This window comes from Rhinatrema bivittatum, chromosome 2, assembly GCF_901001135.1.
Source record: "Rhinatrema bivittatum chromosome 2, aRhiBiv1.1, whole genome shotgun sequence".
NCBI lineage: Eukaryota > Metazoa > Chordata > Amphibia > Gymnophiona > Rhinatrematidae > Rhinatrema > Rhinatrema bivittatum.
This window is the reverse complement of record NC_042616.1, coordinates 716,782,054-716,806,435: the sequence shown is the minus strand read 5'-3', so window position 1 is coordinate 716,806,435 and position 24,382 is coordinate 716,782,054. Positions and strand designations below refer to the sequence as shown.

At 46.6% G+C, this 24,382-nt stretch overlaps 1 protein-coding gene across 1 annotated transcript in view; it reads left to right on the top strand.

Annotated features, from left to right (window-relative positions):
* The first annotated feature begins 9,562 nt into the window (after window positions 1–9,562).
* STK3 (serine/threonine kinase 3) overlaps window positions 9,563–24,382 on the top strand; it is a 671,555-nt gene continuing 656,735 nt past the window's right edge. The window contains exon 1 of the mRNA XM_029591777.1: window positions 9,563–9,702. Within this exon, the coding sequence (XP_029447637.1) occupies window positions 9,680–9,702 (23 nt within the window). The 5' untranslated portion in view covers window positions 9,563–9,679. The remainder of the gene's footprint in view (window positions 9,703–24,382) is intronic.

The following is a 24,382-nucleotide window of genomic DNA, read 5'->3' as shown; positions in this document are numbered from 1 at the left end:
TAATGTAATTTTTCATATAAAATCTATTATAAATGCACAATTTTGAATTGTGTGGGGAGGGAAGGGTGTGCAAGGCTGTACAGTTCACAAGGTAGACATTTTGATGTACTAGGCCCAGTAGGCCACAGCTCTTGTCCTCCATTCGTGTTGGAGCCCAGTAAGAGATGGTAATTCTCTTTCTCTTCCAGGCTTGTGATAACTGATTCTATCTTCCCCTGCTCAACTCAAAAGTGAAGAAGAAAAAATGGTGGCCCCCCAGTGGACAGAGAACACAGCTTGTACAAAAATTTGTTATTGCTGTTCAGAGAGAGTACTCTTATCTTTCCCTTGGTCATTCTTACCAATAAAAGTAATACCGAGGCTTTTTTTTTTTAATTTAGCTGTGGATTGTTATGAGCGGTGTGTCATATATGTGAACATTGTCCATCGGGTGTGTCACCACGGGACATGGGAAAAAGGTTGAGAAAGCAAGTTTTCTTACCGTAAACGGTTTTTCCGTAGATAGCAGGATGAATTAGCCATGCTGTCATGGGAACTGTCAGTCAGGGCCGGGAGGTGGAGCTTCCAAAGCGATGTCAGAGATTTGCTCTGAGGCTGCACGTGGTTTCCCGCACTCTGGTCAACTCTCCTCAGTCTGTGATAAAGCAAGCGTGGTCATACAATAATGATGGTCGACTGTGCAGGGAGGTGGGTGGGTCAGCATGGCTAATTCACCCTGCTATCTATGGAAACACCGTTTACGGTAAGCAAACTTGCTTTTTCCCGTTGATAGCAGGGCTCAATTAGCCATGCAGTCATGGGAGTCCGAAACTCCCTAGCACGCTGCACTGAATTGTTCTAGTTCATGTAATGGGTGCGGCGTGCTGGTAGTTATGTGCCAGTTGACCTCACCGGTGGCTTATGCAAGGACTGTAACAGTGTTCGTCCCAATTTTGCATCATCCACCGTCTGCTGGTCTAAGCAGTAATGGGAAGTGAATATGTGAAGAGATGCCCATGTGGTGTCCTTATAAATGTCCAGTGGTGGAACGTGTTTTAAGTGAGCCAATGAAGCTGCCACCACCCTGGTTTCATGAGCGGTGAGAAGGTAAGGCAACTTGGACTGCCGTTTTTCATAGCAGAAGAGTATACATTGAGTAATCCAGCTAGAGTTAGTCCGCTTCGCTACTGGAAGTCCCGGAGCATTTGGATTGAAAGATACAAATAGTTGTCAAACTCTGTTAGATGAGTGTGTTCGTTGCTTATAGTAAGCCAACGCTATCTTGCAGTCCAATTTGTGCAGAAATTTTTCTCGTTCGTTCTGATGGGGTTTTGGACAGAATGTAGGTAGTTCTATGGATTGGTTCAGATGAAATTGTGATACCACCTTCGGCAGAAAGGTGGGATGGGTTCGAAGGAGTACATTATCGTGGTAGAATTGTAGATATGGGGTATAGTGTACCAAGGCTTGTAAATCGCTAGCGGATGTAACCGCAACTAAGAAAACTACTTTCCAAGTCAAGTATTTGAGATGCGCCGCTTCCATTGGTTCAAATGGGGGTAGCATTAACTGTTCAAGGACCAGGTTGAGGTTCCATGGTACGGGGGGTTTTGTGACTGGAGGGCGAAGGTGAGTAAGCCCTCGGAGGAATCACGAAACCATCGGATGATGGGAGATTGGTTGCCCTTCATGGAGCCGGTGGAAGGCAGCTATGGCACTAAGGTGGACCCGGACGGAAGCCGTGGCAAGACCTGCTCCGTATAATGTATGTAGATATGTCAGGAGTATGTCGGGGCTGCAGGTGAGCGGGTCTGCTCCGTTCGACATGCACCATACTGCATAGCTTCTCCATTTGAGCTGATAGTTGTGTCTCGTGGATGGCTTTCTGGAGGCCAAGATTACGTTTTGTACAGAAATGGAAAATCCGTGTTCAGAGAGAAGGATCCGCTCAACCTCCACGCAGTCAGATGTAAGGAGGCGTGGAGCGGGTATAGGAGGGAACCCTCCTCTTCTGACAGGAGGTCTTCTCGATTTGGTAATTGAAAGGGTTCCGCTGTCGAAAGCCGGAGGAGGTGTGTGTAGCACGGTTGACGTGGCCAAGCTGGTGCCGCTAGGATTAATTGTGCGCCGTCTTGCATACACTTTTGTAGTATTTTGGTAATGAGAGGAATGGGGGGAAACGCATACATTAGGGTTTCCGTCCATGGAATTAGAAAGGCATCCTGGGTGGTCTGGTACGGACTTGGCCAGACGGAGCAGAAACGAGTTGTCTTTCGGTTGGATTCCGTGGCGAAGAGATGTATTGTCAGCTTTCCCCATCTCTGGAAGATCTCTTCTGCTATTACTGGGTTGAGAGACCACTCGTGGGAGTGAAATACCCTGCTCAATTTGTCTGCTCTGGTGTTGGAGATGCCCGGTAGGTAGGTAGCTTGCAACTGAATTGAGTGGCGGCTGGCCCATAGCAGAAGGTGAGGGCTTCCTTGCAGAGAACCCATGATCCCAAGCCACCTTGTTTGTTGATGTGAAACATGGCTACCTGGTTGTCCGTGTAGACCATTACCCGATGACCCTGAAGGTGGGAGACAAAGGTCCGTAATGCGTAGCGCTCGGAGTTCTAGGAGGTTGATTTGGGTCCACAGGCCTTGTGTCTGCAGGTGGTTGAGATGTGCCCCCCAGCCTTTGCAGGAGGCATCTGTGGTGAGTACCGCATTGTGAGGTAACAGCAAGAATGGGGCACCCTTGCTGAGCGTCCGTGCGCGTAGCCACCAGTCTAGTTCCTTGGACATGGCTGGTGTTAGGGATACTGCTGTCGTCAGGGGTTGGGAATGTTGTCGACATTGCCATTTGAGATTCCATTGGATGTGGCGCATGTGAAGTCTGGTAGTAGCCACTGCATGAACGGCTGCTGCCATATGTCCCAGCACTGTGAGAATTTGAAGAGCCGAAGGCGTCGATGTGCGATGAAGACGCCGGAAGAGCTGACGCATCGTATTCTCCTGTCGTGTAGTAGGAAAACTCTGTGCTGTGTTGTGTCTAAGATGGCTCCTATGAACTGAATCCTTTGGGCAGGTTGCAGATTGGACTTTTGGTAGTTGATGTTGGGGCCCAACTGACTTAGGTAACGAATCGTATTGTGAAGGTTTTGTAGTAGCATCTGCGGGCTGGACGCTATCAGGAAAAACTACAATTCCCCACTGACGAAGGAACGCCACCACCACTGCCACGCACTTGGTGAATACCCTGGGTGCTGTCGAGAGACCGAAGGGGAGTACTTTGTATTGAAAGTGCTGGCCATGAACTTGAAAGGAGAGGTATTGCCAGGAGGAAGGATGTATTGGAATATGAGTGTACGCATCCTTGAGATCTATTGAACTCATCCAAGCTCCAAGCTGTGGGTGGAATCAGAGGCAGTATTGATTTGAGAGATATCATCTTGAACTTTTCCTTGACAATGAATTTGTTGAGGTCTCGGAGATCCAATATAGGACGTAGATCCCCGAACTTCTTTGGAATGAGGAAGTATGGGGAGTAGAACCCCGTGCCCTGGTTGGATGGAAGGAAGCGTTGAATTGCCTGTTGATGAAGTAAGGCAGACACTTCCTTTTGCAACTGCATGAGGTTGGATCTGGGCCCCCTGGATGTGAGGTGAGGTAGGGGTGGTGGGCTCAGGAAAGGGATTCGATATCCCCAACGGACAATGTCCAGAACCCACTGATCCGATGTTATTCTCTCCCACTGCTGAAGGTGAGTTGTTATGCCTCCTGCTAGTACCTGGTGTGATGGTGGCAGAGCGAAGTCTAAAAAGAGGGGTTAGACTTCGCTGCGGTAGCGGGTTGTTGTGTTGCTGGACATTGAGGTCGCTGACGACCTCTGTGATTTTGGGGTGCTTGTGTTTGTTGCCGTGGAGGAGGCTGTTACGGTGGCGCTCAGTATGAGGTATACAAATGGTACAGGCGTCGCTGGAAGGATTGTCTTCTGTTCGGGATATAGTAGCCCCTGGACGCAGGGTAGGGTTGTGAAGTGGTGAGAGATTGTACCGCTACTGACTGCTTTTTGAGTTGCGCGATTGTCTCCTGAAATTGTGAACCGAAGAGATTGTCTCCTTTGCAGGGCAAATTGGCGTTTTTCATGTACATCTGGTCTGATGGTGCTAGCGCGAAGCTATGCGACTGCGCGCCGCAATAGCCGCCGCCGAAACCCTGGAGGAGGCCTCAAAGCCCTCGTACACGGTACACAGTAAATGCCGTATGGCTTCTTCGACGTCTTGCATCAAGATGGGATCCGCAGGCGTCAGAGTCTGCGATTCTGAATTCTGTTTAAGGCACTGTACGCATTCATATATATACTGAATGATATAGAATTGATGATGGCTGATCTGGGCAGCTAACATTGAGGCCTGAAAGGTTCTCTTAGCGAAGTTGTCCAAAGATTAAGTTCACTTAGAGAATAGCCACTGCCATTAGCAATGGTAACATGGAATAGACTTAGTTTTTGGGTACTTGCCAGGTTCTTATGGCCTGGATTGGCCACTGTTGGAAACAGGATGCTGGGCTTGATGGACCCTTGGTCTGACCCAGTATGGCATTTTCTTATGTTCTTAAGTGGATGAGTGAATTTTTGACTTTTTGGCCCGCGCCATGGCGTATTCTACCACCAAGGAGGCTGTTACGCTCTCCTCCTCCAGAGGGGAGGAGTTAGCAATCTGTTATCGCTCACCCCGCCAGGAGGGCAGAGTTAGCAATCTGTTCTGCTTTTCTCCTGAAAGGGGGAGAAGTAGCAATCTGTCATGATCTGCTCCTCCAGAGGGAAGGCGTTAGCTATCTGTGGTGCTTACCCTGCCAGGAGGGCGGAGTTAGTAATCTGTTAGCGAACTGCTGTTAGATGCTCTTGTAAGGGAAGGAGGTAGCAATCTGTTATGGATCAACTCCCCAGGAAGAGGAGTTGGCAATCTTTCAATGATACTCTTCTGAGGAAAGGAGCTAACAATAGATATATTATACTTCGCTACTGAGATAGCAATCGATCATGCTTCCGCTATGGAGCAGCAATCTGTTATATATAGGCTGCTGGCAAGTCCCATAGAAAGAGAAGTTAGCTATCTATATAATACTTCCGTAAGCGGTGTTAGTGGTCGGTAGTGGTTGGCTCCCACAGAGTGACAGTAGTGTAAGGAATGACCACTTGGAGGAAATGGTGAATCCCTGGGCCGATGGCAGATGACAGCGCCCACAGGAGGAGATCCTGAGAGGAACCACCGGCTAGGCTAGAATATGAAATGAACACAAATAGTTCTTTATTAGGCTGGAAGCTTGACCACCAAAGGTGGCAGTAGCGAGTCGATGTGTCTGGCAGGGCTGAAGTCCTTCTGATACTGGAATATAATCTCTGGGTTGCTGAGATGTAGAGAGAGACTAGAAGTAGTGAGTAGACAGGGTATACTGGATACAAGATGATACACTCACAATAGTAAATGTCTGCAATGGTCTCTATGCCACAGAGAGTCTTCAGTATATTCAGGAACAGGAGCCGTAGGCGAGCACTGGTTCCCACAAACAGTCTGTAATAAGAACTCACAATAGCTGTGTATGATATGGCTTCTAGAGTAGAAGACAGTCTATAAAAGATTCTAGGAATATGGGCCCTCGTGGAGCGAGTACCGGTTCCTATCTGCAATCTTGCCAATATAACTCTCGATCTCCATTACCTGCGTTAATGTCTTGGACGGAAGGGAGTCTTCAGAGCTATAGGAATGTAGGGCCTCATGGAGCGAGTACCGATTCCTATCTACAATAGAACTCACTGTGTTCACGTCTGCGATCGCTTCCAGGCAATGAGTCTGAGTATTCAGGGACATAGGCCCTCGAGGAGCGAGTACCGGATCCCGTCTTGGCAATCTGAAATTAAAAAGTGAGAGCAAAGTCCCCGTGGAGCGGGTACTCCTGATAAGTTTGAAAAGGCCGAGCAGTGAAGAAGGATTCCCCTCGCTGACTCGGACTATTGTTGCAAGTGTCGTGGACTGCCGAAGCAAGTCCTGTAGGAGTTCCTTGCTAACTCGTTAGAGGTTAGCAAACAAAGACTTTTTAAAGTGGAAATGGATGATGTCACTACGGGGGGGACACCCCCGAGGTTCACGCCCTTGCTGGTACAAAGTGTGGAGCGCATGCCCTTATGTCATCAGGAACATAGCAGATCCGTAGCATCACGCCAGCCCGGGGACACCGGGACCAAGAGGCAGGGAGAAGCCGCAGCTACATCTGTCCGTCAGAGCTGAAGGGAGTCGCTCCCAAGGTAGAGAGGGTGGAGTGAGGGACGAGAAGAGGCATGAACACAAGAGGCATGGGGTAATTGAGTAGCCGTGTAGTAGGATGACTTCTGCATCTTGAACTTAAGGTCCGTTTTCCTAGAGACTGCCGGTAGCGTGAAGGGTGACTCCCACGAGCGTTCGAGAACCGAAACTAGAACCTTATGTGCTGGCAATGTTGTTGGTTCTGCTGGAAGGTCGAAGATTTTGAGCAGTCCTAGGGTGTCAGCTCTAGGGTCTGGTACCTTTTGTATATCGAGATTGAGTACCTTTCCCATTTTTTCCAAGAATTTAGGATAAGTAAGGTCCTCAGGCGGAGAGTACGGTTCAGCAGGTTGCTCCTCTGGCTCTGAGGGATAACCCGTAGACGAGTCAGGAGTTGTAGTGTGACCCGTAGGTGACGTGGGATGGGAAGGAAAGTCCTGAGGTGTCGGTACTGTAATGGGGACTGGAATGTGAACTGGAGTTGGTGGTGAAGGGGTCGGTGAGGCCTGGACCGACTGTTGCGGAGATGGCGGTGTAGTACTTGGAGAACTAATTGGCAACTTGTAGGAGGCTTGCATGACTTCAAAGAACCCTGCCAGAGCAGTAGATAAAGTGGAAAACGCCTCCTGTGTCTGTGGAGGCATGGCTGGTCGATGTGTTGTGCCTCGGTGCGGCAATGCAGCTAATAGTATATCAGAGTCCGGAGAGGGCGTCTTAGTATTTCGGGTGTGAGGGGAATCCAACACCTTCCGTTTCTTTGAAAGCGGTTCTTGTAAACCGGTCCCGCTAATGCGGGTTTTTGAGATTGACGACATGTCCGAGTAGACCTTGAGAGATGAGGAGGATGAGGAGGGAGAGCAAGGAGTCAGCACCTGAACCAGTTCTTCACTGGAGTCTGGTGAGGAAGGTGCACTGAACTCTAAGGGCAGAAATCCCTCTCCATGGGATGTCTCTTCCGAGGTTGAGGGGCAAGAGAATGTCGATCCCCAGCCCTCTTCCTCATCTTAGTGGCCACAAAAAGGTACTTGTGTCTGTGGTGTTAAAGAAGTGGTGGTGTGCGTCGGCACCTGCGACAATTGCGTCGTGGTCTTTTTTGATGCTGACTCGTAGGCCTCTTTTTGCGCCGATGCGGTAAGATGCGATTGTGCCGATGTAGATGGCATCGACACATGGTGCGATTTCAGTCCTTTTGGCACCGTTGACTCATGCACCAGTGGACGCGATGCTACAAACGGCGTAGTCTGTGTTGCGTCGACCGAGGGGGTAGATACGGTCTGCGCCGTGGTACTCTGCGCCGAAGGCCTTTGAGCACCGGGCTCAATTGACAGCTGCCTCGTCGACGCTGACGTCTCCTTTCTCGGTCCCGAGTAGAGTCCCTGCCTCTGGACATCTCCGGATGATTTTCCTGCCCATGATGGTCTCCAGGCCTGGAGGAAGAGGGATCGACAGAGACCACTTAGTGCGGCTGGGGAGGCGCCGTTGAGGCCGGTCCCAGCGATGATCATGTCTCGGAAGGGGGGGGGGGGGTGTACGATCTACCCTGGCCTAGTTTTAAGGCCTTGATTTTGTTGGCTCTCTGCCAACGTGCCCGTGGGGACATCTTACCACAGTGGGAGCAGGTGGCTATCAGGTGGTCTGGGCCCAGACATCGATAGCACTTGTCATGTCCATCCGTCCAGGACATCACCTTACCACAGGCGCAAGGCTTAAATCCGGAGGGATGAGGGTCCTTTCTTTCTTTCATCTTTTTTTTTTTTTTGACAAAAACTGGAGGTCTGGAGCTCCGCGTGCGATCCCACGCGCTGATAAAACAGACTGAGGAGAGTTGATCCGAGCACGGGAAACCACGCCTCAGAGCAAAGCTCTGACATCGCTTTGGAAGCTCTGCCTCCTGGGCCTGACTGACAGTTCCCATGGCAGCATGGCTAATTCAGCCCTGCTATCGACGGGAAACTACTGTTCTAGGGACAGAGAAATATCTGCATGTATTCTGCTTTGAAGTGTCACAAAAGGCAGAATAGAAATAAAAAATTAAATCAGTTTGTCATGTTGGAAAAATGTAGGTAATCTGAAATCACCAAAATGGATAAAAAAAATAAATCTCATGCAAAGGGCAAATTAAGAGTTTGGATTTCAGCCTTCCTTGCCAAATAATGCTAAAGGTGGCTACAGCCTTAATTCATGTACAGTAAGTTCCTGCGACATAGAATTTACAATTTCAGGGGTATCGAAGGCAATGGGAGATAAAGTGATTTGTCTAAGGTTACAAAGATTGGCAGACTCCAGCTGGGGAACTGGGACATGGGATCAAGACCCTGGTTTTCCTGGTTCTCAGATCCTTGCTTTAACCAGTAGACCACTTCCATTTCAGCATTCTGTGTTTGAATAAGGAATGAACAGTTATCAAGAACATCTACACTTATCAATAAATCTTCTTGGATACCCTTGATCTTTATTTTATTTTATTTATTTTTTAATGTCAATTCAAATACTAAATGTTGGCAAAATGCTAGTGGTAAACAATATATTGTGTATGATTAAGTTGAGGGATAGTTTTCAAAAGGAGTTACACACATAAATGTAACTACTATTGTAGCAATTTTCAAAAGCCATTTATTCGAGTAAAGTGCACTATTGGAGAAAATCGTATGGACAATTCAGTGTATTGCAGCAATTTTCAAAACCTCAGGCCCTAATGGACATTTTAACTCTTTACCAAGATCTAAGACAGTTACCTGTATTTGTCACATGTCTCTGTACACATCGTTCGATTCATCTTCATTTAGATCACTCACTCTATATCGTTTGCTTAACTATATTACAACGAATGTGTTTTCAGGTTGAATTCTTTTGGCCTGAGAAGAATGCTACTGCATGGCCCTTCCTCGCCCAATCCTTCTCCCGTCCCCCCTCCCACCAGGCGAAGAGAAGCCCTACTTTTATTGCTTTAGAACGCAGCCTGCAGACAAAGCTCAAATAGATATGAACGGCAGCGCCGACCTCCTCCTACCGGGGAGGAAGGACCGGCCCTCAACCTCTATCACTTTCAGCGACAGCAACAACTCATCCTACTCTCAAGCCCATCCCATTCAAGATTCTCACGCTCACTTCCAGTTTTCCTCCTTAACCCCGCCCCCGCTCTCCCGCCCATTCTCTTCCCGGCATGCACTTGCGCGTCTGTGTTGTGCCCGAGAGGGCTGCCGATTGGCTGTTTTCGGCCAACTCGCTCTTGACTTCCTGAGTATCCAATCCGTCGCCAGCATCCGAGTGCGTCCGCCAATGAGCCGGTGGTTGGTGGGCGGGCTTCTCCCGGTGGCGTCTGTGCTGTCCCCGGGGTGGGATTTTTCGTGGCAGCGGCATGGAAGTAGTGTGAAGTTTGGCGGACTGGCGAATGGTAAAGCCCCCGAACTAGACATGGACCAGCCGGCGCCTAAGAGGTAACAGTGCGGTGCGGTAGGGTGTGCGCGGGGAGGCCTCCGAGGCCGTGCCTTCTGGATTGCGTTTAAGCTCTGGGTGGTGAATGTTTTGACTTCTTCCTCTGTTGACGCTTGGAAGGGAGCCGGGGCCCATCCTCTTCTGCTGCCTCCTGGTTGTTGCCCTTCCAGTGCTTCCTCTGCCCCTAACACAGCTCAGAGGTCGTCTCTCCTCGCTTTCTTCCCGTGAACCCAGGGCAGCCTTTGGTAAGCAGAGTAAAGGAGGCTCCCACAGAAACCCCCCTTCTATGATTGATCAATTAAATTGTTTTTCTCCTGAATGGGATCTTCTAGTATATATTGAGTACCCATGGTGGGAATTGTTTATAATCGGATCCCTTCTAGATGAGAAGTAGTGGGGCACTCAAGTTGTCCTTATGGTCTTCTGTTACTCAAATCTCTATGTGGCCTACCTTTCTTATAAAATAGGAACGGATAACAAGCGCCCAGTACCTTACAATATTTTATTCTTTATGTGTCTATAGAAACAGAGATATTGTAGAGCTATACTAGGTACTTATTTGTTCATATTTTGAGGCTGAGACTTTTTTTTAAAAATAATAAACTGAAGGGTGCTTTTTACAAGGTTCATTTGCAAGTCAAATAGAGGTAAGCTTGTTAGAGGTTTGATAATGTTTACCTTAACTATGTGCCCATAAAGGCCCACAGTTCTATCTTAACACCAGTAGACAATGGGAGAGGCAGAGTCATGTTGGCAGGGTACATATGGTAGTGGTGTTAATGCCACACCCTTTACAGAAGAAAGGGTTTGTGTGGAGTTATGCATGCTCCTCTGGCCAAGCATTAACTTGCACAGTCCAGGGATATGGTGCTGGCTGCAGGGGCCTGGGCTCTCTTGATGATTTGGCTGGCTGGCCTGGTCCCCATTTGATGATGCTGCCACTTAGGAAGTCTGGCGAGCTCCTGTCAATTTAGCAGAAAGATGTAGCTCAGGTGCCTTAACCTATCTCCTGCTGAGGTGCCTGGCACCCTGGTAATCACCTGCTTCATCCACCCCGTCTGATAGCTCTGAGGTAGGGTGGGGTATTTGGAGATAGGAGAGGCTTTAGAAGAATAGAGAAGAGCAGATGTTGGATTGTTTCATAAAAGTGCAGCTTCAAAATAAATGAATAGGGATGATGTTGATACTTTTAGGCCAGTTAGTTTGACCTTGGTGATGGTTAAAACAATTGACTATTGAAGGAAAGGGTAGTGAAGTATCTAGAAAGTTGCATGATCTAAACCAGCACATAACTGATATAACCAGGAGGTTATATCAGTTAAATCTGATGAAGTTATTATGTGATCAGAGAACTAGATCAAGAGCATATGCTAGATGTGATTATATTTGTAGTTCAGTAAAACTTTTGATACTGTCTTTTTCATAAATAAACTGAACAGCCTGGGGGTGGGTCCTCAGGTATTGGACTGGATTGGTAACTGGTTGAGTGATAGACAGCAGAGGGTACTGGTACGGCACGAAGGTGATGAGAGGGGTGCCATAAGGATTGGTCCTGTGGCTTCCTGGGTGATATTGTGGAGGAAAAGATTATTTATGTGTATTTGACATTAAAGTCTGTAACAGAGGGGCCGTCCTGAGGTAGTAGGCAGAATGATTTAATACAAAAAATAGTGCAGGGTCATGTATTTTGTGTGCACCAGGCAGGAAAGAAATTTAGGCCTTGATGATATCTGATGATCTCCAGGTAATGAAACAGTGCATTAAGGCAGTGGCTGGAGCCTGAGGAATCCTAGGGTGCCTAGGGAGAGGTATCACCAGTGGAAAAAGAGAGGTGACCATGCTGTTGTGTAGTTCATTGGTGAGATTTCACTTTGGAGCCAATGTAATAAGGTGTGATGATGATAATGCTGGTTTCTACTCATGCTTCAGCATGCATTTTTTGTGTTGTTTACCCTGGTATTTAATAGGGATTTTAACTCAGAAAAAAAATGTACTAAAACAGGAGTAAATCCAGTGTTAAAATTAGTGCAGGTGCAAGCAGAATCCATGTAAAAGAAAGCATTAGCTATTTCCCAGCAATGCAAAGAGGTGCACTAAAGGTTAGACAGCTTAAGTCACATTTCCTTTTTGCCTCCTAGGCCAGTCCATTAAACTTGGGATTTCCCCATTTCTCGGCTGCTGGAGACAGAGGGCACACCCCCTTCATGACTTCACTCTTTGTTAGAAAAGGGGGATTAGTCATAGACCTTGCCAGTAGTATCTGCCATAAGCAGCTGCGCACAAGTGTGGGTGGATTGCTGAAGCTCCCAGAGTCAGGGTTCGGCCCTTGCCTGATCTCAGCTTGTTGAGGTCCTATATTAACTACCCTTTGGGGTAACTTTTCCCAGTGCATCTGCCTCTCAGGTGGGTCCTCCCCTAGTTGTAGGCTCCTAGGCTAGGACCCCTGTTCTTTAGGACTGAAGATCCTCCTAAGAAGACCCATACTCCCTAGGGAGTAAAGGGAGCAATAAAGTTTAAAAAAAAAAAAAAAAAAAGAGGCAGGAAAGAAGTCTTCAGCTGAAGGGGAGCCGTAGCTAGCAATGCAGCTGAGTGACTATGGATTGCGAGCCTTGCTCCTGGCGGTGGTGAGTACTGGGGAAGGGAACAGTTGGGTAGTGAAGGCCTAGAGCGCACTGTACTGTATGGAAGCAGGCCAGGTAGTTGCAGGAAGTTGCGGTTAGCAATAAAAACTATAGAGAATGTTGCAGCACTGCAGGTACCTCTCCTGCAGGAGCAGGAGGCTCCCCATGGCAGCAGACTCAATTTGCCTGGCCTGCGATGCAGATATAGGCCAGTTCTCTTCTGAAAGGCCCTAGGAAGATTCCCCAGTTGTGGTGGAAGTACCATAGGGGGTTGCTGGGACAGCCGCTGAATTGTTCCCAGGGGAGGATGAGCAGTTGCCCTTGGGGCGACTCAGGCCGTTTCCCCCTCTTTTGGAAGAGAATGGCCAAGTAGCAGGATGGCTGTAGGGCAAGACATTGGGCCAGATCCTGTCAGGAACCCTCACTGGTGTATGTCCCACAGGATTTTCACCAGTCTTTGTTTTGTTCATACACCAGGCTTTCTGCACTGTGCAGAAGCCTGGTTCAGTGATAGCCTCAGCCCCCTTATTGGACTTCTGTAAGGTTGCAGGATATTCTGAGCCCCAGATCGTCCCCTGTTAGCACCTCCATGCCAGAATCTGGCAAAAAGGACTGGTCAGTTTATGACTGAGAGCTAAGTGGACCCCTATCCTCACAAGATGAGGGGAAGGGCTCATGAGAAGAGTGCAGCTCTTTGATGGTCAGTCTCTTCATTAAGGAGGAATTTGCAGCCCTCATTGTGGGGGTGCAGGGAGCTCTTAAGATATCAAGCTCCAAGGCAGAAAACCCCACAGAGGGAGACCCCCATCCTGCAAGGCATAAGAAAGCATTCAAGTGCTTGTCCCCTATATGATGCCTTAAAGCAAATGGTCTGGAAGAATGGGACTTCCCACTAGGAGGTTTCAAAGGAGGCAGGTTTATGGGGAAATTTATACCCCCTATCTGCAGGAGATAAGAGTCTACTGCGGATCTCAAGAGTGGATGCCTTAGTTTTGGCAGTAGCTAGCAAGACTACCATCTCTGTAGAGAGTGGTACAGCCTTAACCAGATCCTCAGGATAGGAAAATAGAAGCTGTGCTGAAGCAAGCCTTCTTCACAGGAACCATGGCGATGCAGGCTTCAATTTGTGGTGGATATGTTGCATGTGTAACCTTATGCTGTATCCTGCAACTCTCCCAAAGCCAGTAAATTGCACTCCTGGAGTCAGCAGTTGCCTTTCTGGTGGATCAGGTGCCTAGGTTCCTCTGACCTAGGCAGTTAGGCAGTAGACTCAGCATCCAAAGCTCAGCTGTGCAAATTCCCCTTTAAGGGAGAATACTCTTTGGGGTAGAACTAGAGAAATTTAGTGAAGGAGTTGGGGGGGGAGTCAAAACTTAGAGACTCCCAGAAGATAAAAACCCATCATTCACTCAAGGGATTAGACACCAACAATTTAGGTACCAATGTAAGACCGAAGCATTGGGAACATTGGTGGCTCAGAGAGGCAAGAGGCAGGTCCCAGTCCTTTTGGTTGGGGTGGGGCTAAGAGGCCGAGAACAGACCCATTTGTAGTCGCAGGGGGAAGTTGCTCCCAGCAATGATATCCAGTACTCCCAATGGATGGAGGCCTATCGAGGTATTAACTATAGTGGGCCCAGATCACATCGGACCAGTGGGTCCTGGAAATAATTTTAAAAGGCTATGTACCAGAGTGCGTCTTCCCAATTCTGAATATGTTTGATTTCTCCCTGTATGTCGCAAGTCAAAAGGGAACCCTGCAAAGATTGCAGGACTTAGAAACAGTAGGAAGGAGCATATTCAATTTACTTTGTTTCAAATAAAGATGGCACTTTTCATCCTCTTTTGCATTTGAAGGGTGTCAACAGGTGCCTGAGGTTACCCCATTTCAGACTTTGCTTGGTCGTGGCAGCCATAATAAATGGAGAGTTTCTGACATCATTGGACCTGGCGGGGACTTATCTCCACATTCCTTTGAGGGTTTCCTCTTAAAAATTACTTTTGTTTTTGTCTGTTGGGTCATTATTTTCAGTTTCAGGCCCTACCCTTTAGACTTGCAACACCATGAGGACCTTCACCAAGGTCATGGTTGTAGTAGCAGCAGCTCTATGCAGGCAGGAAATTAGAAACATCCTTATTTAGAATACTGGCTTATCAGAGCAAGAACGGACAGGTATTGGCCACATTGATCCAGTTCCTGGAAAGGCTGGGCTGGATAGTAAAGTACACAAAGAGCAACCTGGAGACTTCGCAAGCTCTAGAGTTCTTAGGAGCTCTGTTCGATGCAAGAGAAGGATGGGTGTATCTCCCCCCCCCCCCCCCCAAAGATAATGGAGCAAGTAAGGTTATTTTGCTTGCTAAATCCTTCCAGGGTATTGGATTATCCACCTATGACAGCAACCATAGAAGGTCCCATGGGAAGAGCACATATATGCTCATTACAGCATATGCTGCTAGCTCACTGGTCCCCAGCTTCTCACAATTGAGTGTCACCTGCAGGTTTCCTGATAGGTGGCAGAGCGTACGTCTGGAGCCACCACAGATGTCAGATTGAGTGAGTAGTGAATTCATTGTCAAGGCCACCTGGCCCAAGGGACCTAGTCAAACTAAGAGGCGCTTTGGCTGATCAGTAGGTTGGAAGTAAGGGCTATCAGCCTGGCATTGCAGGCCTTCTGGACTTTGTTAGAAGGGAAGGCAGTCAGAATATTCTCAGACAGTGCTTTTGCATTGGCAAACATGAACAAACAGAGAGGAACGTGCAGCCCCAGACTGGCAGATCTGATGAGCTGGATACTCATTTGGACAGAAAGAAACCTCTCCCAATTAGCAGCAGTGTATATGGCAGGAAGGGAAAATGTGCAAGCAGATTTTCTCAGCAGAAAAAAAGCTGGACCTAGGGGAGTGGGAACTCTGCCAAGAAGCATTCCACATGATAGTGGAGTGCTGGGGAACTCCTGGTGATGGACCTAATGGAAACCTGAGTCAATGCAAAAACAAACTGATTCATCAGTTGCCACAAGGAAATATAGCATCTATGCCTCTGGAATGTAATCCTCCCCTGGCCCAAAGACAGACTTCTATATGTGTTTCCACCTTTGTTATTGATTTGCAAGGTAATAGAGGGTGGAAAAGCACCTGTCAAAGGCATTATGGATAGATCTGGACTGGCCAAAGAGGTCTTGGTATGCAGACCTGGTCATACTTTTAGTGCAGGCCTCATTACAGTTTGCTAGAGAGCAGGCCTCATTACAGTTTGCTAGAGAGCATCAATTACTGTGGCAGGGCCCAGTACCAAAGGAAGATCCAGCTCCATTCTGTCTTATGCCTGGCCCTTGAAAGAGCATGTCTGCGAAGAGAGGATGTTCACAGGTGGTGATGGCCACTATGCTGAAGGCCCATAAGGTATCAACCTCATTACTCTATGTCAGAGTCTGGAAGCTATTTGAGGCAATTTGTCAGGAAATAGGAATTGCACTATTAAAGGCACGTAGTCCTCAAATCCTAGATTCCTTGCAGAAGGGCTTAGACAAGAGTCTAGCCTTCAAATCATTGAAGATACAGGTGACAGCCAATTCATACTACAGGGGCTGCATTAAAGGCACCCAAATAGCTGCACATCCTGATGTGGTGCACTTTGTAAGGGGGCGAAGGGGATTCACCGGCAGTTCAGGCTGTCTTTCCTCAGTGGGACCTTAATGTAGTCTTCAGGACACCAGCTGATCCACACTTTGAAACCTTGAAGGGAGCATCCATTAAAGAAAATTCATTAAAAGCTGTTTTTTTTTAATAGCAATGTGCTCCGCCAAACTAATCTCAGAGCTGTAAGCACTCGCATGTAGAGAGCCCTACTTAATGATATCCCCTCATTTGGTCACCTTTAAATTTGGGCCCTCATTTCTCCAGCTTTCAGGAGGAAGGAATGTTAAGGGAAGCAGAGTAACCTTCACCTACTGGATGTTCGGCGGGTAATAATACGGTTCCTGAAGGTAACAAATTCATTCAGGAAATCCAACAGGCTATTCCTTTTTGCTTGCTAGGCCAGTTCATTACACTGGGAGATATGGCTGCTACCCCTAGGCAGGGAAGGAGGAAGACAGTGCTGCTTTGAGAACCCCAGATCCGAAGGTAGCCTCGTCCACTTGAATGTCTGGTCTGTAATGCTTGGAGAATAAGTGCAGGAATGACCAAGTGGCGGCTGTGAAAATCTCCCCTGGGGAGCCTAATGATGTTTTTATCCTAGAAGATATCTGTGCTCTTGTGGAGTGTGTACATTGCACCGCTGGTGCCCGCTTAGCATTGAGAGTATATGCTGAGGAGATGATGTATTGATCTGTCTTGCTATTGTGGCATGGGAGGCTGCCCTTCTCTTTTGTGGTCCACTAAGGAGCATAAAAGTTAAATTATTCTTACCTGATAATTTTTTTGAGTGCTATCAGACCAGTCCAAGTCCCACCCAGAAAGACAAGGGCCATAGTGGAATCATGCAAGGAGCCACACTCAAACAGTACAGTATATATAAAGGGTGCAGAAGTAGGGTCCTTGTCCGGTCACTTTCACAGGAGGCTACTGGCAAAGCCTACGAGCACTCCCCCTTTATGACAAAAGGTGAAGTCAGGAAGGGTGTGCTCTCTGTCTTTAGCAGCTGAGGAACAGGGAAATCCCATGTTCTAGTAGGACTCATGGAAAGAAAATTATCAGGTTAAGAATAATTTCTTTCTTAATGCTGGAAATCTAACTCCTGGGTCAGAGCAGAAGTAAAACTTAACTCACATTTCTGATAGCCATGATATTCTATTGCTGTGACCAGTGTGGTAGTGTCTAGCTGCTTCTGTGAAACTTAGCACAGCAATAGAATAACTTCTGCCACTAGAAATGTGAGTTTCTGCCACCTCGGACACAGGAGTTTAATTTCTAGCAGAAGCTGTTATGAACCGTACGCCACTGCTGGTCATCCCGACTTTGGTGTACTCTTTAACCTGCCTACCCCACAGAGCTTACAATTTGTTCAGCTAAGCTGTAGGTGCACTACATAAAGAGCTTATGCTTTGATTTTACTTGTCATGCCTTCCCTCTGAGATTAGCTCTATGCATCTCAACATTTAGGCCCATTCTCACATCCAAGGCAGTTTTGGCAAGGAACGGCAATTGAAATCATAGAATAAGCTCTTTGGAGAAGGCACTTACAGCCACTGTGTGCGTATAGTTTAGCTATTTGGGAAAAGCAAGAAAAGCTGTGATTGCTACCTGTGTTTAAGAGCTTACACTGGAAATTTATCTCCTGCGTCTGAGGTGAAGTAAACTCCCATTTCTGATAGGTAATGTGCGGAGCGTGGTTCTTCACCTCGGCCCCTGGAAGGAGTTAAATTTTCAGCTTAAGTTCTCTGGGAAAGGAACCTGCAGCTGAACAGTACGCCAAAGTCAGGTTGCACAGCATCACTGTTAAGCTGACGTTGCATTCCCCAGAGAGCTTACACTGAAAATGTAATGTCTTTCTTTGTCTGGGGCAGAGTGACCTCACATTTCTTGTGGCCAGTGTGGTAGAAACAGCTAGACCACTACATGTGGGCAGAGCAATAGAATAACATGGCCACCAGAAATGCAAGTTAACTTCTACTTCACCTCAGACTTAGAAGCTAAATTTCCAGTGATATACTAGCAGAAACAATTTCAATTGTCTCCAGCCGTACTCACATACACTTTGCCTACACCCACCATTCACATCCCCAAACACAGCCCACTTACCACACTAACCCCCCTCTCTCCCCCCCCCCCCCCCCAACACAGACACACATTGGGGGTGGGGGGACAGGGCTACAAAGTGGATAGGGAAAGGACATACACACCCCTCCACATCTCCCTGATGAACAATGCTAATCTTGCATGAAAGACCATTGTGCCACAGTGCCAGTGTGTACTGTTCAGCTATAGGTGCCTGCCCCATTATGGCAAGCCATGGCAAGTAAAATCAAAGCGTAAACTTTCTGTAATGAGTGCCTACAAATGAACAATATGCACTGGCACTGTGGTACAATGATCTTGCATGCAAGATTGCATCCTGACTTGGGCACATTCTCATGCACAAGGACATTTGGGCAAGACATGCCAAATGAAATAATAGGGTAAGTCCTCTGGAGTGAGCAGCTACAACCTTACAGTTCATACTCTTTTGTGCCCTAGTCAGGATGCACAGCTCTAAAGAGCATACTGTTTGGCTTTAGGTGGATGCCCCAGAGAGCTTTCCCTTTGATTTCACTCGGCATGCCTTGCTCAAATGGCCTCGTATGCAAGATTGTGGCCAAGGTGGGATGCACAGCACTAGTTTTGTATGCAAGACCATTTTGGGCACACTCATTCCAACTTTAAGCACCTACCTCCCTACTCCCTGTTTTTAAAGCACACTCCTACTTTGTTTTTTTTTAATTTAATGCACTTTTTTTTAAACTCATGCTGGATTTCCATGCCATTAGTTTAATGCATCCCATGGTATAGCTGGTTTCTGCTGCACGCGTTAACCAAAACCCATGCTAAAATGTAACTCCTGTTTTAGTGTGGATAGTATTACATCGGCCCCTTTGGGTATTGTGTCCAGTTCTGGAAAACATTGATCCAAAAGGTTATAGAGGTGGTCTAGAGCAGGGATACCAAAATGGTGCTGTGTCAGCACTAAAAGCCCTATGACATGAGACTTGGAACCCAAGAAGAGACACAGGAGATTTGATAGAGAGATTCAAATACCTCAAAAGATATAAATAATACACAAGAGACAAACCTATTTTAGTGGAAAGTAAGTTTTAGAACAAGCTATCATGATATGAGGCTTTCAGGGGGTTAGAATCAGGAGAATCATCAAAAAATATCTCTTCATGGAAAGGGTAGTGGGTGCATGGGACAGCCTGCTAGGGGATTCAGTGGAGGCAAAAACAGTAGTGGAATTCAGGACAGCATGGGATAATCTCCGAAGATCCTTATTTGTAAAGATATGAAGGGAAAGCTTCAACTCTGGCTCCTTTAATTGGACTGAGACCACCAGCTGATATCATGTAGGCCAGCTTTTTAACTACCGTATTTTTCGCTCCATAAAACGCACCTGACCATAAGACGCACCTAGGATTCAGAGCGGGAAAATTAAAAAATAAATAAATAATGGTGTGCTAAACCGGCTCTGTTCCCGGGCATCTGTGCGTCTTATGGAGCAAATTAGGGGAGGGCATATAATTGTTTTTTTTTTGTCCCCCATTCCCCCATCCCAACCCTTTAAATTTAACTACAACCTCTTACCCTCCTGATTTCCCCCCCCCCCCAAGACTTGCCAAAAGTCCCTGGTGGTCCACGGGGCTCCGGGAGCGATCTCCTGCACTCAGGCCGTCGGCTACCAGTATTTTTTGCTCCTACCATGTGACAGGGGCCGACCAATGGCACCGGTAGCCCCTGTGACATAGTAAGGTCAAAGGCTATCGGCGCCATTTTGAATACTGGGAGCCGACGGCCTGAGTGCAGGAAATCGCTCCCGGACCCCTGCTGGACCACCAGGGACTTTTGGCAAGTCTTGGGGGGGGGGGGGGGGGTTTGTAGGGGTTTTTTTTGTTTTTGTTTTTTAATATTTGCTCCATAAGACGCACAGACATTTCCCCCCTACTTTTGGGGGAAAAAAAGTGCGTCTTATGGAGCGAAAAATACAGTACTTACCAATATGAGCTGGAATTGAAATAGTGACCTAGCGATGAAGCCTTCCGTGTACCTCTTGCATGCCAACTTTTTAAATACTGCAGAATAAAACATAGCTAATACTTTATTTCTTATCTTCCATCTAGACCAGTCCTTACTCATTGGTTTACCCCCTCCACAGCCGCCAGATACAGAGGACATACCTTTTTCCCTTGTGACATCACATCCAGCTATAAGGGAGGTGTGGCTTTAGGCAGCTGCTAGTAGTCTCTATCTCCAGCAGTTGTGAATTTATGAGTTCAAGTTTCTAATCCGCTCCCAGGGTTCTGGTTAGTCTTCGGCCCAGTTGAGCCTACCGGTTTCTGGGTCAGCAGTCTTTAGGGACTGCTTTTCTCAGTAGAAGCTCACTCTTAGAGAGAGAAGAAAACAATCAACCTTCCTTTTATTCTAATAGAGCTTTCCCTTAGGCTTGCTTCCAGTACCCCTAGGGGGGGTTGGAGTTGAGCAGTCCTGAAAGGGGGTTCCCATCTCTTGTGAGCAATAGGGAAGTGGGATGAGTAGCAGGGCAAGAGCTAGACTCCCCTTCTCGTTCTCTCCTTGTTTCCTACTATTTACTTTAGGTTTAGTGGCATAAAGTTGCAAAAAAAAACAAACCCAAGATGAACCATTAAAAGGGGTGGAACGAAAGGAAGAAGGACTTAATGCAGCATCCTGGCCCCAAGGCACAGCTACTGGGCCAGCCCTGGAGGTGGTGAGAAATGTTCTGAATCCTGCAGAATAAGGTTAATAGGGCCCAGAAGTACAGGGACTTATTTTTAACTTTCATGGTGGCCCTGACGGGTCATGGCAGCCTTTCTCATGCAGAGCCTGTCCTTCCCCTTGCAGATGAGCATTCCACACAGTGGGAGCACAAAAAAAAAAAAAAGAATAGATACCGCCTGCTACAATGGGGAGCCATCTGTGATAACAGACGGCTCCCCATTGTAGCAGGCTTCCTCTGCCCTGCTTGTGATTGGGAAATGGAACAACTATTGCAAGAGATGGCAGGTGCAAATTCCTGTCCTCCCCCCTCCCAACCTAGGAGGAGCAGGAAGAGTTAGCAGGGCCATCTTTGGGAATAGGCACTCGGGCAATTTCAGCAGTGACTCCAGGGTTGAGTACCTCAGATCCAGAAAGCCTCCAGGTCCTGTGTGGACTTAGGTTCTCAGGCCCCACTTCAGATTCCTCCTAGGTAGGAAAGAAGGGTGTGAAGTCTCAGTCCAGGGTAGACACAGGCCATCAGGACCCACAGGTGAGATTCCTTCAGGCGTCACTAAGGCATTTTCTCCAGAATTTGTGCTCATCATGCACCAGTTCTTCTGCTCTGTGCAAAAGCCTGGGATGGGACCAGTTCCTTCCCTACCCATACATTCTCATGCTTCCAACTATAGGGGATCACCCCATAAGTGACCTAGGGCTGCCATAAATACCTAAGAACATAAGAAATTGCCATGCTGGGTCAGACCAAGGGTCCATCAAGCCCAGCATCCTGTTTCCAACAGAGGCCAAACCAGGCTACAAGAAACTGGCAATTACCCAAACACTAAGAAGATCCCATGCCAATGATGCAATTCATAGCAGTGGCTATTCCCTAAGTAAATTTAATTAATAGCCGTAATGGACTTCTCCTCCAAGAATAAATTCCAGAGCTTTATTGTGCGTTGAGTGAAAAAGAATTTTCTACGATTAATCTTAAATGTGCTACTTGCTAACTTCATGGAATGCCCCTAGTCCTTCCATTATTCGAAAGTGTAAATAACCAATTCACATCTACTCATTCAAGACCTTTCATGATCTTAAAGACCTCTGTCATATCCCCCCTCAGCCGTCTCTTCTCCAAGCTGAACAGCCCTAACCTCTTCAGCCTTTCATCATAGGGGAGCTGTTTCATGCCCTTAATCATTTTGGTTGCCCTTCTCTGTACCTTCTCCATCACAACTATATATTTTTTTGAGATGCGGCGACCAGAATTGTACACAGTATTCCAGGTGCGGTCTCACCATGGAGCAATTATAGAGGCATTATGACATTTTCCGTTTTATTAACCATTCCCTTCCTAATAATTCCTAACATTGTTTGCTTTTTTGACTGCTGCAGCACACTGAGCTTACGATTTTAAAGTATTATCCACTATGATGCCTAGATCTTTTTCCTGGGTGGTAGCTCCTAAAATGGAACCTAACATCGTGTAATTACAGCAAGGGTTATTTTTCCCTCTATGCAACACCTTGCACTTGTACACATTAAATTTCATCTGCCATTTGGATGCCCAATCTTCTAGTCTTGCAAGGTCCTCCTGTAATGTATCACAATCCGCTTGTGATTTAACTACTCTGAATAATTTTGTATCATCCGCAAATTTGATAACCTCACTCGTATTCCTTTCCAGATCATTTATATATATATATATATATATATAGAAAAGCACCGGTCCAAGTACAGATCCCTGAGGCACTCCGCTGTTTACCCTTTTCCACTGAGAAAATTGACCATTTAATCCTACTCTGTTTCCTGTCTTTTAACTAGTTTGTAATCCACGAAAGGACATCGCCTCCTATCCCATGACTTTTTAGTTTTCTTAGAAGCCTCTCATGAGGGACTTTGTCAAACGCCTTCTGAAAATCCAAATACTCTACATCTACCGGTTCACCTTTATCCACATGTTTATTAACCCCTTCAAAAAATGAAGCAGATTTGTTAGGCAAGACATCCCTTGGGTAAATCCAGTTGACTGTGTTCCATTAAACCATGTCTTTCTATATGCTCTATGATTTTGATCTTGAGAATAGTTTCCACTATTTTTCCCGGCACTGAAGTAATTCTCACTGGTCTATAGTTACCCGGATTGCCCTTGGAGCCTTTTTTAAATATTGGGGTTACAATGGCCACCCTCCAGTCTTCAAGTACAATGGATGATTTTAATGATAGGTTACAAATTTTAACTAATAGATCAGTAATTTCATTTTTGATTTCCTTCAGTACCCTAGGATGCATACCATCCGGACCAGGTGATTTGCTACTCTTTAGTTTGTCAATCTGGCCTACTACATCTTCCAGGTTCACAGTGATTTCGTTCATTTCATCTGACTCATCACCCCTGAAAACCATCTCCGGAACTGGTATCTCCCCAACATCCTCATTAGTAAACACGGAAGCAAAGAATTCATTTAGTCTTTCTGCAATGGCCTTATCTTCCCTAAGAGCCCCTTTAACCCCTCTGTCATCTAATGGTCCAACCGACTCCCTCACAGGTTTCTTGCTTCGGATATATTTAAAAATGGTTTATTATGAGTTTTTGCCTCTATGGCCAACTTCATTTCAAATTCTCTCTTTGCCTGTCTTATCAATGTTTTACACTTAACTTGACAATGCTTATGTTTTATCCTATTTTCTTCAGATGGATCCTTCTTCCAATTTTTGAAGGATTTTTTTTGGCTAAAATAGCCTCTTTCACATCACCTTTTAACCATGTTGGTAATCGTTTTGCCTTCCTTAATGTGAGGAATACATATGGACTGCGCCTCTAGGGTTATATTTTTAAACAATGTCCATGCCTGTTGAATACTTTTAACCTTTGCAGCCTCCTTCACCCAGATTTTCACACAGGAATCTTTGGAAGGCTCCATGTCTAGGGGAGACTTTGATCACTCTGTCCTCATAGATTCTCCAGAGGAAGGAGAATGTTCCTTGAAAGAAGAGACCTCTGTGGTGAAGTTATTTTGCAGGGAAGAACTGCCTGCATTGATTACTAATGTGATGGCTGCTTTTAAGATCTCTAGCTTCAAGGAAGACAACCAGATGGAAGGGGACCTGATCCTGCAAGGTTTCTTGAGGCCCCCAGAAGCCTTCCCTTTACATCCTGCTCTGGAGAGTATGATGCTAATTGAATGGGTTTCCCCTCAAGGGGGGTTGAAAAGGGGCAGACTTATGAATACGATCTCCCCACTACCACTATAAGATAAGAATAATCTACTGGATTCCTAGGGTAGATGCCCTGGTTTCAGCAGTGACCCACAAAATGACTATCCGAGACTATCTTGACAGTCTTAGATGTGGAGTCTTTATATACCATCGTTCCCCATAACACAGCACTTGATTTAGTGATGTCAGCTTTTTAAAATTGTCCAGCTCTCCATAGGATACCTTACTTATTTTTGTTCACACTGGCTACCTTTGTTATGCCATTTCATGTTTGATGGTATTTTTTACCTTCAAACACATGGCCTGGCTATGGGCTCTCCAGTTACTCCCAAAATAGCTAACTTGTATGTTTCCCAATTCGAAGAGGATTGTGTCTATATCTCCTTTTTATTTTCAATATGTCACATTTTGGAGCCTCTGTATAGATGAAATTTTTTAT